Source organism: Myxine glutinosa, chromosome 1 (genome assembly GCF_964187855.1).
Source record: "Myxine glutinosa chromosome 1, kmMyxGlut1.1, whole genome shotgun sequence".
In the NCBI taxonomy this organism is placed as follows: domain Eukaryota; kingdom Metazoa; phylum Chordata; class Myxini; order Myxiniformes; family Myxinidae; genus Myxine; species Myxine glutinosa.
In genome coordinates, this window is record NC_136261.1 from 419,632,787 (window position 1) to 419,651,230 (window position 18,444).

The 18,444-nt window shown below is 43.0% G+C and overlaps 1 protein-coding gene across 1 annotated transcript; it reads left to right on the top strand.

Moving 5' to 3' along the window:
* The first annotated feature begins 4,385 nt into the window (after window positions 1–4,385).
* Window positions 4,386–15,022, top strand: LOC137419594 (uncharacterized). Its single transcript, XM_078771072.1, has 5 exons — window positions 4,386–4,976; window positions 5,119–5,200; window positions 6,450–6,565; window positions 12,418–12,555; window positions 12,685–15,022. Exons 3-5 carry the CDS (start codon window positions 6,466–6,468, stop codon window positions 13,821–13,823), a joined length of 1,377 nt encoding a protein of 458 aa, XP_078627198.1. The 5' UTR covers window positions 4,386–4,976; window positions 5,119–5,200; window positions 6,450–6,465; the 3' UTR covers window positions 13,824–15,022.
* Window positions 15,023–18,444: the final 3,422 nt, after the last annotated feature.

An 18,444-nucleotide genomic window follows, 5' to 3' on the forward strand; every position in this document is an offset into this window, starting at 1 on the left:
GCTCACTGAACGGTTGTGTCTCAATCATTCCCGGGCTTTCGGCTGCTGTTACATGGTGGCAGCGGTGTTACTCGGTGTTTGTTAAATCAGTCGAATTGTAGATAAGTCTGCAGTTGTCGCTTGGGAGATCATTCTGGGCCATGGCAAAGTTTAATCCAACGGAAAACTTCGACTTTTCAAAGCCTGCTGGATGGCCCTGCTGGAAACGGCAGTTCGATCGATACTCCAAATGGAGGAAACTGAGCAGAGAAACGGTGAAGTCCAAGTGAGTACCCTTATTTATGCAATGGTCGGGAGGCAGAAGATGTCGTGAGCACCTTTACCTATACACCTGCTGTTGATGGCGACCATCCTGGTGAAAATGAGAATGATTTACAGATGGTGTTGAGGATATTTGATGCCTATTTCATTCCCAAGCGTAACGTCATTCATGAAAGGGCTGTTTTCCGGTCAATGACACAACAAGCGGATGAGTCTGTGGAAAAATTTGTGCGGCACCTTTTCACTGGTGCTGATTACTGTGGTTTCCATTATAAAAATGAGGAAATCCGGGATCTACTCGTGTGTGGACTTGCTGACCAGAAAGTCACCTTGGAATTACAACTGAAGGCAGATCTCAATCTGGAAATGGCAATTCAGATGGCAAGAAAACGAGAACTCGTTATACATCAGATGGGTCTTAAAGATGACCACTCAACTGCTGTGGAAGAGGTGAGCAGACAAAATAAAAAATCACACAAAACGTTTCAACCTTGTCCTATGACCAAGTGTACTCGCTGTGGAAGTTTTTCACATAAAGAAGGTCAGACGTGTCCAGCTGCCAAAGCAAAGTGCTGCAGGTGCATGAAAATGAGGCACTATAGAAAAGGTTGTCACGTAAGGACAGCTGATGTCTTGCAGAGAATGACATTGGCAGGTTTTCATTTCTTGCCTCCGCTGTCTCTCTATAGCAAGTCTCCCACATACAAAGTGGTCCAGGCCTTTGTAGCAAATGTTATGCCAAGCTGACCTGTTTGTGTCCTGATGTTCCCAGGTGATGACTGGAATGGCACAATCCTCGAGTCTAAACATAAGGACATTATTATCGCACCTCCTTTGTCCATCACATGACTGTTTACCCAATTTATATTAACCGTCGAAAAGCGCTCTTGGGATTCTGTGATCGTCCATGCATGTGACGTGTCCTGACTGGCGAACATTGGCATGCATCAGGAAATACTCAATTCCTTGGATACGACAGCAGTCTAGGATTGAGTAGTGAGGTATTCCATCTCACCATGTGATGCCAAAAATCTTACAAAGGCAGCGCATATGGAATTGATTGAGGCATTTGATATGGCGACGATGGGGTATCCAATATTTGCATTCACCGAGTCTTGATATTACTTCGTCGGCAATCATTGCTTTTTTTTTTAGGAAGAATACCTCCAAGGAAGCAGAACTTGTTTCCAACTTTATGTGGCATGTCATCGACGGTAATGAATGGGACAGTGTTCGCACCTTCTGTTCTCAGCTGAAGCACAGCCTCAGTCTTCTTGAGGCTAATCATAAGGCCACAGCGACGACCAGATTGCGCAAAGCAGTTGACAATAAGTTGCAAATCTTCGTATCATCTGTCTCGCTTCTTCGACCCTCCCGAACAAATCAGGCAATCCTCCACAGGTTCAGACTCGGACATTGGACTCGAAACTCCTATTTACATAGGATCAGAAATATTGGCGCCTTCATTGAGAAAGTTGAGCGCTTTGATTACAACGTGGACAGATGTGATGCATTTATGGCGGTAATTGCAATCGCCGAAGAAAAAGACCAACCTGTTCCTGGTGTTGGTGGGTTGAAGGGGTTGTCAGCAGAACACATCACTCCTAAACCCATTGTGTACGCAGAACACTTCACTCCTAAACCCATTGTGAACCCAGAACACTTCACTCCTAAACCCATTGTGAACCCAGAACACTTCACTCCTAAACCCATTGTGAACCCAGAACACTTCCCTCCTTACCCCGTTGTGAACCCAGAACACTTCACTCCTAAACCCGTTGTGAACCCAGAACACTTCACTCCTAACCCCGTTGTGAACCCAGAACACTTAACTCCTAACCACGTTGTGAACCCAGAACACTTCACTCCTAATCCTGTTGTGAACCCAGAACACTTCACTCCTAAACCCGTTGTGAACCCAGAACACTTCACTCCTAAACCCGTTGTGAACCCAGAACACTTCACTCCTAACCCCTGAACCCAGAACACTTCACTCCTAAACCCGTTGTGAACCCAGAACACTTCACTCCTAAACCTGTTGTGAACCCAGAACACTTCACTCCTAATCCCGTTGTGACTGCCTAGCGACACAAATTTTGGATGGTCTGCCAAGTTGAGCATGAGTCTGTGGCTGACTTCATAATACGATTGAAGCAGCTTCCTTCTCTACGTTCATTTGAAGGATTTCTACATCAAGCCCGAAGGGACAGTTTTGTGTCCGGACTTCACCCGAAAATGGCGACAACACAAACAAATTTCTTATGAAAAGCAGTTTTATCTTTGGAAGATGCCTGAGGAAATTGTTTGGTGAACGAATTAGCTGGTAAAGCTAACAAGGAGCACATGGTCAGCCAAGTAGCAAGAACAGAGGACGGAGCGATGAACCGACTTCAGCGGGGTAGGAAGAGTAAGCCAGCCAAGCAAGTGGAGAGAGCGCCATTTTACAGATCGTCAGGACATCCGTGCAGAAACTGTGGATCATCGGGACATCCGTGCAGGTGCTGTGGAGATCATTGCCCTGAGAGGTGTCTACGAAACGTTAACTCATTGTAGATACCAATTTACTGAGTGCATCATGAATTTAGTTTCTGCAATTTTGACTTTCATTGGCTGCCATTGCCTATGACGTCATAAGCTTTCGACATCTTCTCCAGAGCTGCTGAACGGATAAAGGCGAAATTTTGAGTTAGATCAACTTCCCCGAGGAAAAATGTTTCTGTAATGAATTTATTATCAATAAGATATGCGATACACATACAATGAGAAGTACTTTGACAGGAATACTGGAATAATAGACTGGAATACTCGGTATGTGTGCTTCTCCAGGATACAACAGGGATAATCTGGATTCTGGTCAGGTGTACCAGATACACTGAGCCGACAAAGCTAAAGACTCTGCAAATCGGTTTTGTAATCTTATTATAATAGAGCAAAAGTATATGATTATGTCATTATGTATGCTTATATGCGACGAAAACGTCTTCTTCTTCTTCTTAAAATAAAATTAACACCCTCTTAATTAACCCTCTTAATTATGTTTAGAATGCTGAGACCCCTCAGACCTTTGATGACCCTTTAAATCCCACAAGACCCTTAAGACCGCCAAGACTCCTGAAGACCCAAAATACCCTTAAAGACCCAAAAGCCCTGAAGACCCCAAAGACCCAAAACACCCCAAATAATCAAAATACCCTCAAAGGCCCTGAGGATCCAAAAGACCCTGAATACCCAAATGCCCCCAAAGACCCAAAAGATCCCAAAGACTCAAAACACCCTTTATACCCAAAACACCCTAAAGACCCAAAAGGTACCGAAGACACAAAACACCTCAAAGACCCAAAACACCCTGAAGACGCAAAAGACCCAAAACACCCAAAACACCCTGAAGACCACAAAGACCCTTAAAGAGCCCGAAGACCCCAAAGACCCTAAATACCCTTAAAGGCCCAGAGAATCAAAAAGACCCTGAAGACCCAAAATATTATTAAAGACTCAGAGGAACCAAAATACCCTTAAGACCCAAAAGCCCCTGAAAACCCAAAATACCCTGAAGACCCCGAAGACCCAAACGACCCAGAAGAACCAAAATATCCCGAATACCCAAAACACCCTGAAAACACCCTGAAGACCCCAAAGACCCTTAAATACCCTTTAGACCCTGAAGTCCCTGAACACCCAAAACTCCCCAAAGACCCAAAATACCCTTAAAGGCCCAGAGGATCCAAAAGACCCTGAAGACCCAAAAAACACTGAATTGGTCAAAGATGCCGATCCCTCTGAAGCAACGTGTGGTGAGCCACGCAGAGCGTGCCGAGTCACGCTAGTTTATAAAATTAGCGGGTTAAACAACATAAAGTCTCCCGTAATTATTTGCATCAGCCGAACTTCAGCTGTGGATGTTGTGGAGGAACATCAGCCTCAGTGATTAGCCGAGGCAAGTGGCGTATATAGAGTCTCGTGGCTCTGAAACACCATTTAAACTTAAAGAAGAAGAAGGCTTAATCCTCGCTTTTATTTTCGCACTGTAATGTTGTGGTGACACTCAAATTGCTGGCGGCACAAACAATTTTCTTTCGAAGAGGAGAAAGAATGATGTGCGTAAACAGGAAGTATTCAACAACGACGAAGAACTTCCGGGTGATGTTGTCACCCTCGTGCTGTGGCCGAGACAAAGGTTCATGTTCGGAGATTCTCATTTTATTATTAATACTGAGAAAGATCTGTAAAACGTTTATCTAAAGATAAAAAAGAAATTCTGTTCGTTGATGACGGGAATGAATATAAGTAAACGAGTTTTTATTCAATGTTTGTTGAGGTATTTGATCATTTAATGAGGTGTTTTTCACTCGTTTTGTTTTCTTCACAACATTGTTTTATATCACGTCATCACTAAACTTCATACAACGATGGTTAAACCTCAGTCTTCCTTTTAACTACAAAACAGGCAGAAAGTTTTTGTAATTAACTTGTATATCCAATGTGACCTCCAAATGAGAAGGTGTTATAAAGGTTGTAGATGATGGATGGATGAGGGATCCATGTCGAATTGGTTCGGAAAATATTGTCGGTCCCATCTGCTGCATCCAAAACTAAAGTTGGAGAATCTTCTCTTAAAAAGTCGTTTCGACTAGAGATTCTCAACCAGTCGGTCGCGACCTTCAGTGGGCCGGAAGGTGCAACCACGTGGTCCGTGGACATCATACCCACCTGAGTAGGTAGGTGATTAGTTTACCTCACGAGTGTTTGTAAAATTTACCTCACGAAATAAAGTTATATTAATGCTGTTGTATTGATTTGTGATTGGAATGATTTTGTTTAAAATGACATTCGTGACATTCGCGGATTCGGTATTTGCAGGTTCGCCATTGACCGTATTTGCTTGATTGAAGGTGTTTCTGGCATGGAGAACGTCTCGGGTATCTCGTGTTCACACGAAAAGGCAAGCTGCTGTATTTTACTTTTACTGTATTTTATTTTAACAAACATGGACCGTTAACTGAAAAGAAAAACCGCTGATGGTGGCGAAACTTCAGGAGTTGCTAAAAGGTGGTGAAACGCATCGTCAGAAAATACAACCCCGGATATATTAAGTTTCGATTTACAGTGAAAGGGGATTCAGTCAGAGCGGGCAATCAAGTTCCTGTTACCTTTCACCACCACATACCTGTGTGAGTCAGGGTTTTCACTTGTGACCGGCACAAAATCAAAGACCAGGAATAAACTGAAAGCAACTTTGAATGGTACTCTTTGAGTCGGCCTCTCACCCATCCCACCTCGGATTGATCTGATTGGTTCTCAGAAGCAAACCCAGGTATCCCACTGACGTAAGCAGCACTCTGTATTTAAGGCTTAAACGTCGAAAATAAGGAACCAAATAAAGTTGTTATTATTATATTTTATTTAATCCATGACTTCAGACAGCGACATATAACTGTACGTTTCTGAGATGACAGGATTATGTGTGTTGAACCTGAAAAGTTTAACGTCCAACAAAGTGGAGACTCCTTGGTGCAAAGTGGAGACTCCTTGGTGCATGTGTGTGAGACAATTGCAGTGAGAGGAAAATAAAAACAGGTTTTTTATGTAGGTGTGTTAAACAAGACGATAAACTCTGACTCTGAATGCGACATGATGCCGATATCTGTCTAAAGTATGCACATCACATCAATTACATCACATCAATAAATGACACATCAATTAACACATCACCTTCGAACTAGTTTAGCATCCATGTGCTGCTCAGGTCTTTGAAGACAGTTTTTGTCACAAATACATGGAATTAGAGTGGCTGATGCAGCTTACCCCTTTATTTTTGGCTCATCAAGATAACGTACTGGCAAATCATTTATTTGTGGCCATGCTTCACAGCTCAAAGGTGAGTGTGGCTGGCTCTTACGTATACTGTCAGTCTAAATGTAGTGATCAAGCTTACCGTTTTGCTGGATACTTGATCAAATTGGATAAGATAATAAAACACAAATCATTCCAAACTGAGTAAAGAAATAACATGTATAACTTTTCTGTGATTAATATAAGCATTGTATCCTTGGCTGTATGCTGACTTGTGTAAATTTATGAATTCTTTTTCGAAGCTGCAAAATGTCCAGATTGCAGGTTCTTCTCTTTTGGGAAGTATTTTCGTCAGCTTTGGAAAGTTCCTGAATAACATCCTATGTCTCTGTGAAAAGATTTTCGGATCCCAAGATGTGCACCGGGAGGGACAACGTTTCTGGTTTCGGTGGAATCGGGCTCAATGATTTCTGCAGTCTCCAATTTGAGGATGATGGATTATCACCCAAGTCTGGTACGTGATGTATTTTTTAAATACAACATAGAATGTCAAGAAGTAACCTTTATGTTACGTGATTTTTTTTTAAACCTCTGCCACCAAAGGTGGATGGAGACTATGTTTTCATCCCAGTCTGTTTGTCTGTCTGTCTGTTTTTCTTTGCAAAAAATTTTTTTTGACAAGTGTGTCTATCACCCCAGTTGGTGTGTTTGTCTGTCCGCACACTTATACTTTCCGACAGGTCACACATTTAAACCGATCTTCATGAAACTTCACCAAATGGTAAAGTTGGTGGACCGACAGAATTCGATTTATTTTTAGGTCAAAAGGCCAACATAGGCCAAAGGTTAATCACTTTGTTCAAATTCTCTAAAATCCTCAATTTTCATCCAATTGACCTGAAATTATGAATAGGATTTGCATATTCGCGGACCGAATTCAACCTCCAACTATTTTTGACATTATCATCGGCCAAAAGGTCAACTTATCCAAAACTCAACAACCTGTTCAAATTTCTAAAATCTTCAATTTTAATCGAATTAACTGGAAATTTGAATAGGATTTTCATGTCAGCTTATTGAATTCAACCACCGACTATTTATGAAACCAACATAGGCCAAAAGGTCAACATAGGCCAAAGGTCAACATCTGTTTCTAATTAATAAAATCCTCAATTTTCATCTGATTTGCTTGAAATTTGAATCGGATTTTCATAGCTGACGAACACCCACTAACACCCACGGATTTCGAACAAGTACAAAGGAGGCGCTGTGGAGTACAATTCTACTCTATTTTCTTTTATTTGTTTTTATTTGTGAAAACATGCATGGACCCATAAAACATACAATAAATAAAGGGAGGGGGGGGGGGGGGAGAGGGGAAAGCATACAAGCACAACAACAATGGAGAATAGTGTAGATCTGTGTAAGGGAGAGTTCTGGGCGGGGGGAGTGGGAAGGGGTACATGGTATAAAGCAAATGAACACTACAAGGAATTTCAGGAAAGAAGTTGGAGAATGAAAGAGGTGGATTTGGGGTGTTTTAATGAGGGGAGAAAAGATCAAGGTTTTGGATGGGGGAAGATAAGAGATGGTGATGGACAGCTGTTTTGAAGACCTGGAAGAAGGAATGGGATTGAAGAGAGTGTGGCAGTTTGTTCCAGAGGTGGGAGAAAAGAGGAATGAAAGAGCGAAGGTGACCAGAGAGTCTTGATTTTGGTAGTTTTACCAGAAGAGGATTGCTGGCAGATCTTGCACATCCCAAATAATTACTTGAGGAACAGAGCACAGACAGAGCAGGGGGAGCTCAGCCAGAGAGGAGTCCATAGAAGACAGAAAGACCACCAACGTGCCTGCAGTGAGGGAGTGAAATTCCATCAGAATAGGCTTCATCATGGGAGATTCCAATGATTCGAAAAGCTTTGGTTTCTACAGCATGAAGTTGAGTTGGGTGTGAGGAAGGAGCATCATCCCAGAGGGGAGAGCAGTACTCCATCAAGCTGTGGATGAAAGCTTTATATGTGGTGAGAAGCTCAGTTGTAGATGGGACCAAGAAGGAGACAGGAAAGGAAGGATTTCGAATTTCGGACCAAGAAAGGACATTGCACAACGCTGGATGCCCAGTCGGCTCGGCCTTTGGAGGCCAGCTTGGAAATGTGGTTTTCCCAGGAAACATCATGGCAGAAAGTGAGACCCAAAAGTTTGAGTGACTGAACTTATTCGAGAGCATTTTTGAGGAAGTAGATGGGAGGGTTTTCCAGATGGTCTTTTCAGATAGACATAGTGAGTGTGTGAGATTTGTCACGATTGAAAGTCATGTTCCACTTGTTTGACGAGTTTGTGATTTTATCGGGTCTGCAGAGAGTGAAGAGGCTACTGCCTGCCAATCTCAAGGTTGAGATATGAAGCGGCAGAGGGTGGAGGCATCAGCAAAAAGAAAAAGATTGAGAGGACTTCCCAGAGAGTCGGATAGATCATGAATGAAGACCAGAAAAAGCACAGAACCCAGAACACTATCTTGAGGAACTGCAGCCTAGACAGAAAGGGGAGATGAGAGAATTCCATTCAGGGCCACACGTAGACTTTGACCAGAGAGGAAGTCTGAAAGCCCTGCGTGAATATTTTCATGGATACCTTAAGAGGAGAGTTTGGTGAGCAGGGCAAAGTTCCCGACCGTATAGAAGGCACGACATATGTCGAGGGAGATGGCTCTTATTTCCTGTTTAGCACAGAAGACTTTCCTTTTTGAGACAGCAGAAGCAGCCTGTCCAGATTAGAGTGGCCTGGTCTGAATCCAAAATGATGATCAGAGATCAAGCAATTGGAGGAGTGAAGTTATTTAATATCAGAAGCATAATGGAATTGCATAATCTTGCTGATGATAGGGACCAGGCTGATTGGTCTGTCGTTGCAGGGATCTGTTTTTGCACCTTTTTAGTGTAAAGCGGTAATGTTGGCTGATTTCCAAGGTGATGGCAGATGACTTTGAGCAAAAGAAAGGGTGAAGAGAACAGAGAGAGGGAGTGAAAGAGCGGAAGAACATGATTTTAGGACCCATGGGCTGATGCCGTCAGGACCAGTTGCAGAATCAGAGTCGAGGGTTGACAGAAACTTTTCCACCTTGTCAGGAGGAAAAGACACAGAGTCCAGGAGCAGCTGGGTACGGTGGGTACAGAGAGGGATGGGTTTGGGACACAAGATTTAGAGGCAAACACAGCGTTGAGGCATTCAGCTTTTTCACGTGCGGAGTCAGCCGTTTAGCCATTTGAGGTGAGGGAGGGGATGGAGGGGGAACAAACACCAGAAACAGATTTGACCAGATGCCACCAGGATTTGGAAGAGGGAGACAGATAAGAGAGTTTGGTCTTAAGAACGGAGAGATATAGTTTCCTGGTTCTCCTGAGGCTGGACGCACACTTGTTTCGGGCTTTGTGAAAGGAAATGAGATTTCCTTCCGTTGGATTTGCTTTCCAGGAGACGAAAGCAAGTTGTTTCTGGGCAACAGCCTCACCACAAGATTCCGTGTACCATGGACGGGAGGAAGGGTATGACAACTGAACATGAGATGGGATAAATCTGTGCATGAGAGAGTAATTTAATTTGGAAGAATTCCCAGGATGAGTTGATGTCAGAGGCGGTAGAGATGGGAGACCAGTCCAGATGATTGATGGCTGCTTGAAGACCATGCCAGTTGGCCGGAGTGAAATGCCAGACTCGTTGACGCTGAGGAGGCTCTCTGAGAATGGTCAGAGAGATGTCCACTTTGACAAGCACATGATCAGATGAGCCGATTGGAGTAGAAGAAGAGCAGCAGACATTTTCAGGGAAGTTAGTCATAACCAAGTCCATAAGAGAAGATGCTCCGTTGACTGAGATCCGGGTCGGGAAATTGACAGATTGTGTCAGTCCCAATGAGTCGCAGAAGTCCTTTGCTGAAGAGCCATGGATGGTGAGAGAGGTACCCACACCCAGCCAACTGGCATGGTGACAATTGAAATAACCACATATGAGGAAGAGAGGGTTGGGATCGGTAGAAAGAAGTTGGTTCATATTATCAGACAGCGAGATGTAGATGGAGTCATCACTGTTTGGTGGATGGTACAACACACATATGAACAAAAGGTGGGAGCGAAGGGGAAGCCGTAGCCAAAGGTATTCCTTGCGGTGAGGTGGAGAGAGGGCAGTGCAGGGCGAGCGAGGAAGAGCTTTTTATAAAGATAGCAACCCCACCTCCAGGACGAGGCTCAGGCCTATCATACCAGAGGAGGGAGTAACCTGGGAGAGATACCAAGGAATCAGAGACATCATGAAGGAGGAAAGTTTCTGTTAAGCAGATCACATCTGGTTTGTCAGAAGCAACCTGTATGGAGAGATCAGTCAAGTTTGAGCGAAGGCCCTGGATGTTGGAGGTCCATATCGCTAATGAAGAGGAAGGGGGAGCATCAGATACAGAATGGGGGGGGGGAGGGGTAGGGTAAGATGTGGAAGAGGAGGAAGAGGTAGGGAGAGCTGTTGAAGGTGTGTAAGAGATTTCAGAATAGCTTGGAGAAAGGGAAGAATGGGGGGGGGGGGGGGGGGAAAGGTTTGATGGAGATTGGGTGAGGCACAGTGAGGTGTTATTTGAGGAGGGGGAAGAGCGAGGCAGAAGGTTGGGGGAGATGAAGGTGAAATTTGGAAGGGGGAAGAAGCGGGGAGGATGCTTTGAGGAGGAGGAGGCGTGAGAGGGGAGTCTAGGAGGGGAGGAGCGAGGGAAGTGTCTTGGAGGGGAGGGGTGTCGGGGAGTTTGGGAGGGAGGGGAGGGAAGGGGCAAGGGGGGAGATTTGAAAGGGATGGGTGATGGGGAAGATTTGAAAGAGATTGGTGATGGGGAAGATTTGGAGGGGAGGGGCAAGGGGGTAGATTTGAAAGAGATGGGTGATGGGGAAGATTTGGAAGGGAGGGGCAAGGGGGTAGATTTGGAGGGGAGGGGAGAGGGGGAAGTTTTGGAGGGGAGGGTGATGGGGAAGTTTTTGAGGGAAGGGGTGATGTGGAAGATTTGGAGGGGAGGGGCAAGGGGGAAGATTTGAAAGATTTGTAGGGGAGGGGCAAGGGGGAATATTTGAAAGAGATGGGTGATTGGGAGGGGTAAGGGGGTAGATTTGGAGGGGAGGGGTGATGGGGAAGTTTTGGAGGGGAGGGGGGATGGGGATGGGGAAGTTTTTAGAGGGAAGGGGGGATGTGGAAGATTTGTAGGGGAGGGGTGAGATTGGATTTTGAAAAATGTACGATTACTGGAAAACGAACATTTCTTGCAAAATGAGTTTGAGACCTTCGAGTCAAAAATACGTTTGAGGATGCTGAAGGAGGGGTGGAGTGCTGGAGAGTTTCCGGAATGTAGAAAAAAGGAACTGTCAGAGATGGTATTTTTTTTTTGGAATGAACTGATTTGGTGAGCAAGTCGAAAGCATCCTTTTATAGGAGAAGAAAATGGTGTTATAATATATGACAGAAAACAGGTGTTCAGGGGAAAGTTAAAACATCTTTAACAACATGATCACGTGATCACGAACAATGTGAACGAAGAACGAACGAAAAAATAAGGACAACAAATAAACGAATAAGAACTGAGAAGGAAATATTTTTTGGGGGGGGGGGGGGTTTGTTTTGTTTTTTTGAGTTGAGATATTAAACAATGAAGTATGGGGTGAACGACTGGGACAAAACAGAGAACGAATGTAATTGCAGCACAATCAACGAACCGCTGAGAGAAAACAAAGCCACAAGGTCGGAGACGGTAGGCTAAGCCTACTAGTACTAGCACTAGGCCTCAGAATACACGACACGAATTAACCGATGATTTAGTATACATGTATGAAAAATTAACACCGAAAATCTTCCTAAAGACACACTATAGGTACACACACCGAAAGATAGATACAATCTCGACAAAAACACAATTGTGAAAAATTACTTAACTTCGCAAACGTGAGCGCACGGGGCAGCTTCGAAAAAACGTGACCTCCGATCTTGTGCATGTGCAGATCCAATCAAATTTTATCAAAATCAAATTATATTATTTAAATTGAAATAAAACTTGAACACTGTTGCACACATATCACCTTCTTGCTGCTTCCACGAACCTCCAGTTTAGCAGTACTTGAAAATTTTAAATAGGGTGGTGTATGAGTGTGATGTAGAAGACTAACTGACTGGTGTAGGTGACTGCTTCAACAGCACTTAACAACCGGAATTTTTCTTTTTAACAATCTTTAACTTCATTATTATATTTAAATTGAAGTACACATTCCATGATGTAACATGTTTTATGAACTCTCAAGATAATTCTCAATCTCATTTCCCTACAAAAGACTGATGCTAATTTGTACACAGGTGATGTCTATCCTGTAAATATGGAAGGCAGACAACACAACAATGATTCATCTCTCACAGAAGATTCAAAATGTGCTTCTGCAAAGGAAGGTTTCGATATTCACATGACAATCGGAAGTGCTTCTTGTTTTGCAACTGGTGAGTGGAAATGCAACAAATTAACATACAATCTCTTGTGTTGAGAAAAGATATTTTTTGATATGTGTTAAATATTTTGCATTTTGATTTTGACAAAAAAAATTAATGTTGTGTTCTTTGTTTCTGCAGAACAATCAAGAAGTAATATGGAACAAATAAGGTCCAGTCACAGCTTGACAGTGAAGAAAAAGCCTTTTTTGAAGAACCAATCACATAATGAAGACTCGCTTCCGAGAAAATACAAGTCTGGGCCTCGCAACACCAAGATTAATATTAAATTAAACAAACACAAAAATTTTGCAGAAAGACGAATTCGTTATAAGTGCAATGTGTGCAGAATGGATTTTGCTTCAACAAGTTACATCAAAATACACATGAGGATCCACACTGGAAAACAGCCCCACAAGTGCTCTGTCTGCGATAAAGGTTTATTGACCAAAAGCAATTTGAATAAACATATGAAGATCCATACAGGAGAGCGACCTCACAAATGCTCGACATGTGAAAAAGCTTTCTTGACAAAAAGTAGTTTCAAATTACATATGAGGATCCATACAGGAGAGCAACCTTACAAATGCTCAATATGTGATAAAGGTGTCTCTCAAAAAGGCAGTTTAAAATTACATATGATGATCCATACAGGAGAGCAACCTTACAAATGCTCAATATGTGACAAATGTTTCTCTCGAAAAGGCAATTTAAAATCACATATGAGGACCCATACAGGAGAGCAACCTCAAAAATGCTCGATATGTGACAAAGATTTCTCTCATAACAGCAGTTTGAAATCACATATGAAGATCCATACTGGCGAGCGACCTCACAAATGCTCGATATGTGATAAAGGTTTCTCTCGAAAAGGCGATTTGAAATCACATATTAGGATCCATACAGGAGAGCGTCCTTACAAATGCTCGATATGTGATAAAGGTTTCTCTCAAAACAGCAATTTGAAATTACATATGAGGATCCATACAGGAGAGCGACCTCAAAAATGCTTGATATGTGATAAAGGTTTCTCTCATCACAGCAGTTTGAAATCGCATATGAGGATCCATACAGGAGAGCGACCTCACAAATGTTCGATATGTGATAAAGGTTTCTCTCGAAAAGGCGATTTGAAATTACATATGAGGATCCATACAAGAGAGCGTCCTCACAAATGCTCGATATGTGATAAAGCTTTCTCTTATAAAGTCAGGTTGAAAACGCATATGAAGATCCATGCAGGAGAACTGAAATCTGAAATACCAGCATTTGACAAATGAGGTTAAGAGGATTTTGAAATTGAAAAAACCTGAAATTGTACCAGTGATAATCAGAGTAACAGCGATTCCGGATGATCAGGAAAACCCAAACTGGGTACTTAAAAAGCAATCCGTGAAATATCACGAAAAACAAGCTGCAGATGGAGGCTGTCAGAGGTTCAGTGAGGATTCTAAAAAGAGCCCTTGGAACAAAGTTCTGAGAATGAAGTTGCATAAACTGGTTCATGAATAATAATCCCTTACTGAAAAAGGAGGTGGAGATTTTGAGATCTGGGAGAACTTCCTCCCACCACCTAATACTCGCCTATGGAGTTAACAACCAACAAGAGCATCCTTACAAATGTTCTATTTGTGACAAGGATTTTATTTCTAAATGGAGCTTGAACTTCCTCAGTGCAACCCATGCTGGAGTGCTCGGGTAAAAAGTGCTCTGACTGTGGGAAAACTTTTGCCGATAAAGGTTTTTTAAATTAACATGGCATTACCCAGACTGGGTTGTATGTGCCCCCTTGTAAGCGACCCTCGGCAGTGGGCAAGTTATTCAGTGAACCAGTAAGGAGAAAGCTATCTGAAAGTGCACATCCCTATGGGCATACACCTTGTCAGCACCAATTCTCAGAGTACCATCTGTATCCCCTGACAACCAACTGGCACCTTGAACCCCATGATCCCATGCGGCTGGCTGTCATCAAAATGTACACAACAATGACTGCAAACTCCTGTCAGAAGACCAAGTTTAAAGAAAATGACAGTTTTTTTAAAATGTTAAATTTCCTCATTTGGTTTTCCATCGTCTCATAACAGAGAATTGTTGAAAAATCGATGCCAAAAACTCAAATGGTTATATAACTTAATCTCTCAATCTGAATTTGGATCTCATCGTGTTTCTTTCAGGGTCTTCCTGAGGTTGCCAATTTGTAATTCTTGTCTCTGTTCTTGCCATGTATCCAGCCAAGTTCCATTTGAGTTTTTTGATTGTGACCAGTGTTTAGGAATTTTGCTTTCTATCTGATTCATTTGTTTTTCTTTTCCATTTTTGGTAATGCTCAGATGGCATCTTTCCATGGCAGTTAGAACATCTTTCAATGGCAGAACACCCTTGTTGTAAAAATTTTCATCAGAAGAATACCCCTGCCTATATTTTTCATGAAACTTGAATTTGTGATGGGTTTCACAATAAAGAGATGTCCTGAAAGCACAAATTCACTGTCTGTGTTATTGTGAATATGTATATGAAATTGTGAATATGAATATGTAATGGCACATTATGATCAATTATAATCAGTCTTTTGTGAGTTTGGAGTTGTCCATTAGGGTGGTCCCCAAATGAATGGGAAAAAATTAAATTCATAAAAACATTATGACCACCCTTCCGTTTTTACATAGACTTCAAGAAGTTATCCTACAAAATGTCAGCAAAATTGGTTAATATTTAGAGGTGCCACAAGTGGCCAATAGTAAGGTGAGGATTGGTCCCGGGTAGACCAATGTGAAGAACTTCTCGAAACCCCAAAACACCTCCAGTTCCTGAGGGAACAAGCAAGTGACGTGAAAAACGACAGACAGGAGGGGAATAAAGGACAATAGAAGGTTCCCCAGATGGGTGAATCATAGCACACTATGGATTAAGGGCAATAAGGTGACACATACGCACTATGCAGTGAGTAAACATTAACCATTAATAAACATTAACCACGAAAGTGGTTAATTTGATGCATCGTTTGTATTAACATTAAATAACAAATACACCATAGTGTAATGTATACTGTTGTGAGCTCAATCTGCAATGGCTTTGTGGCACCTCTAAACGTTGTCCAAGCTATACCAAATTTTGTAGTCTAACTTCTTTTTCAGACTATGTAAAGAAATGGCAAGGTGGTTGCAATAAAATTTTCAACTTCATTTTTCGGGACCACCCTATTGTCCATATCCCCATAAGTAATCATGTTCAAACCGAGAGTTGCTCACCAAAACAGTTGAAAGCCTTGCAAAACATTTACAATCATGGCATGACTGCACTTCTTGCCAACACTGATAGCTGCCAAACATCTCACTTACACAGGTCCCAATTTGGAAGGCCGCACAGCTGGTTGCCACCACAATTTTCTCAACATCATTTTTAATGAATTGTTATTAAAGGAAATACCTTTAAACACAGACTTCCAAAGAAGAGAAATGGGGAACTATCCCCTCCTCTCCCTCCCACTCCCCCAAAAAGATTGAGATTAAATTCGATGTGGCCACTCGCCAGACCAAGTAGCAAGAATTATTCCAAAAACTAAAAAAAAATATTCCAAAAGCAGATCCTTGCAAGTGCAGACCAATCAGCCTGTTCCCAATCATCAGCAAGGTCATGGAATCCATCATCGCTTCTGACATTAAATCCATCCTCTTCTCCAATGGTTTAATCTGAGATGATCAATATGGATTCAGACAATGCCACTCTAATCTGGACATGCTGCATCAGGTGTCTCAACAATGGACGGATGTCCTCAATGCCAGACAGGAAAGCAGAGCCGTTTCCCTGGACATATCTTGTGCCTTCGATACGGTCTGGTACCCCACTCTGCCCACCAAGCTCTCCTCTTATAGTGTCCATGAAAATCTCCACGCATGGCTCACGGATTTTCTCCTGTCGAATTCATCGTGTGGCTCGAAATGGAATTCTCTCATCTCCTCCTCCTGAGCAGGAACCCTGGTGTTGGCTTAGCGGTTAGGGTACCAGCTTGGGATCCTAGGATCCTGGGTGGGATTCCCGGTCGATCGCTAAAATTAACGCCAGGGGGGTTGACTCAGCCTGTCATCCTTCCGAGGTCGGCCAATTGAATACCAGCTTGCTGGGATGAATGATCCCGATGTGTACCCCGGTTTAGAATAGGTACACCGTATCCCTTCGCATCGTAAGAGGCGACTAAGGGTTGGCGTCAGGAAGGGCATCCGGCCATAAAAACATTGCCTCAAACAGGGAACCATGATTGTCATGGGGCCCACAAGGCTAACCCCTGCTCTCGCGGGGAAAATGGCCTTAAAACGATCATTCATTCATTTTCCTCCTCCTGAGCAGGCTGGAGTTCCTCAAGAAAGTGTTCTTGACCCTGTGCTTTTTCTAATCTTCATCAGTGATCTTTCTGACTCTCTTTTTTGCTGTTTGATGGTTCAGATCTTTTTGCTGATGAATCCACCCTCTGCTGTTCCATCTCTCATCTCTCAGATCGACAGGTCCAGGCAAAAAGCAGTCTCTTAACGCTTTGCATACTTGGATGAAATCACAAGCTGGTCAAAGACATGGAACATGTCTTTCAATCCTGATAAATATCACACTCTCACCTTGTCTCTCTGAAAAGACCGTCTGAAAAACCCTCACATCTAGTTTCTCAACAACCCTCTTTGAAGAAGTCACTCAAGCTTTTTGGTCTCACTATCAGCCATGATCTTTCCTGGGAATGCCAAATGTCCAAGCTGGCCTCCAAAGGTATTCGCCAACTGGGAATCCTCCATCCTGCTAAGTCCTTCCTTGGCACTGCTGAGCTGCTCACCCCCTCCAAAGCTTTCATCTGCTGTTTCAGGTAGTACTCCTCTCCCCTCTGGGCTGGTGCTCGTGCCTCACACTTGGTGTGGCCTCACGCTGGAGATACCAAGGCTTTTATGATTGTTGGTATATTCCACGATTAAGCTGATTATGAGAGCTTTTCACTCTCTCACCACAGGCAGGTAGGCAGTCATTCTGTCTTCTATTGATTCCTCTCCGGTCTTGCACTCTGTGCTATGTCTCCCAAATATTCCCGCAGGATGCACAAGGTCTGCCAGCAACCTTCTTCTGTTGAAACTTCAACAATCAAAACTCTGCTCACCTTCACTCTTTCATTTCTCTTTTGCCACCTCTGCAACAAACTCCCATGCTGTCCCCCATCCAAAACCTTGATCTTTTCTACCCCCACTAATTTCTGTCCCCTTGTGTTTTATACCTCTCCCCCCCCCCCCCCTCCCCTTCCAATGCCTCCTGCCCCCAAGCCCTCTCCCTCCCACACTTCTCCCTGCTCTCAAATGTTGTGGTTGTGTGCTTCCCCTTCTCTCCCCATCTTGTCTTCCGCTCCATCTTTTTGTATATTTTGTTTGTCTGGTTGATTTGTTTGTGAAATAAATGTTAGCTCTTTCACGAGCCTCGATTCAGTATACAAAAAAAAAAAAAAAAAAAAAAATGCCACTCCTCCCTCCAGGTCTTGAAAACAGGTGTTCACCACCATCTCATATCTTCCCCCACCCAAAACCTTCATCTTTTTGACCCCTGTTAATCCACCATAAATCTGTCTTCTTGAAATTTTGATTTCCTTCCTGAATGAAAAGTCCGTAGTGTCCATCTTGTTTATCCCGTATACCCCACCCCAGCTCTCTCTCTTCCACAGATTTCCCTATGTTCCTGTTACATACTGTTGTTGTTCTTCCCTCTCTCTCTCTCCCCCTGTTGTCTCCCGACCCCCTCATATGTTCCACGTATTCGCTCTCGTCGGAGCCGAGATGAAGTATACCAAAAAAAAAAAAAACTAGATTTAACTGTCTTCTTTTCTGACCAGCACTGTTCTTGGTCAGTTTCTCACATTGTGGGTGTTTTGACTGCAAATGG

Coding starts and splice junctions, on each gene's coding strand:
- LOC137419594 (XM_078771072.1), top strand. CDS start 6,466: ATGTGCACCGGGAGGGACAACGTTTCTGGTTTCGGTGGAATCGGGCTC. Junction 6,566..12,417: donor TGGATTATCACCCAAGTCTG/GTACGTGATGTA, acceptor ATTTGTACACAG/GTGATGTCTATCCTGTAAAT. Junction 12,556..12,684: donor TGCTTCTTGTTTTGCAACTG/GTGAGTGGAAAT, acceptor TTGTTTCTGCAG/AACAATCAAGAAGTAATATG.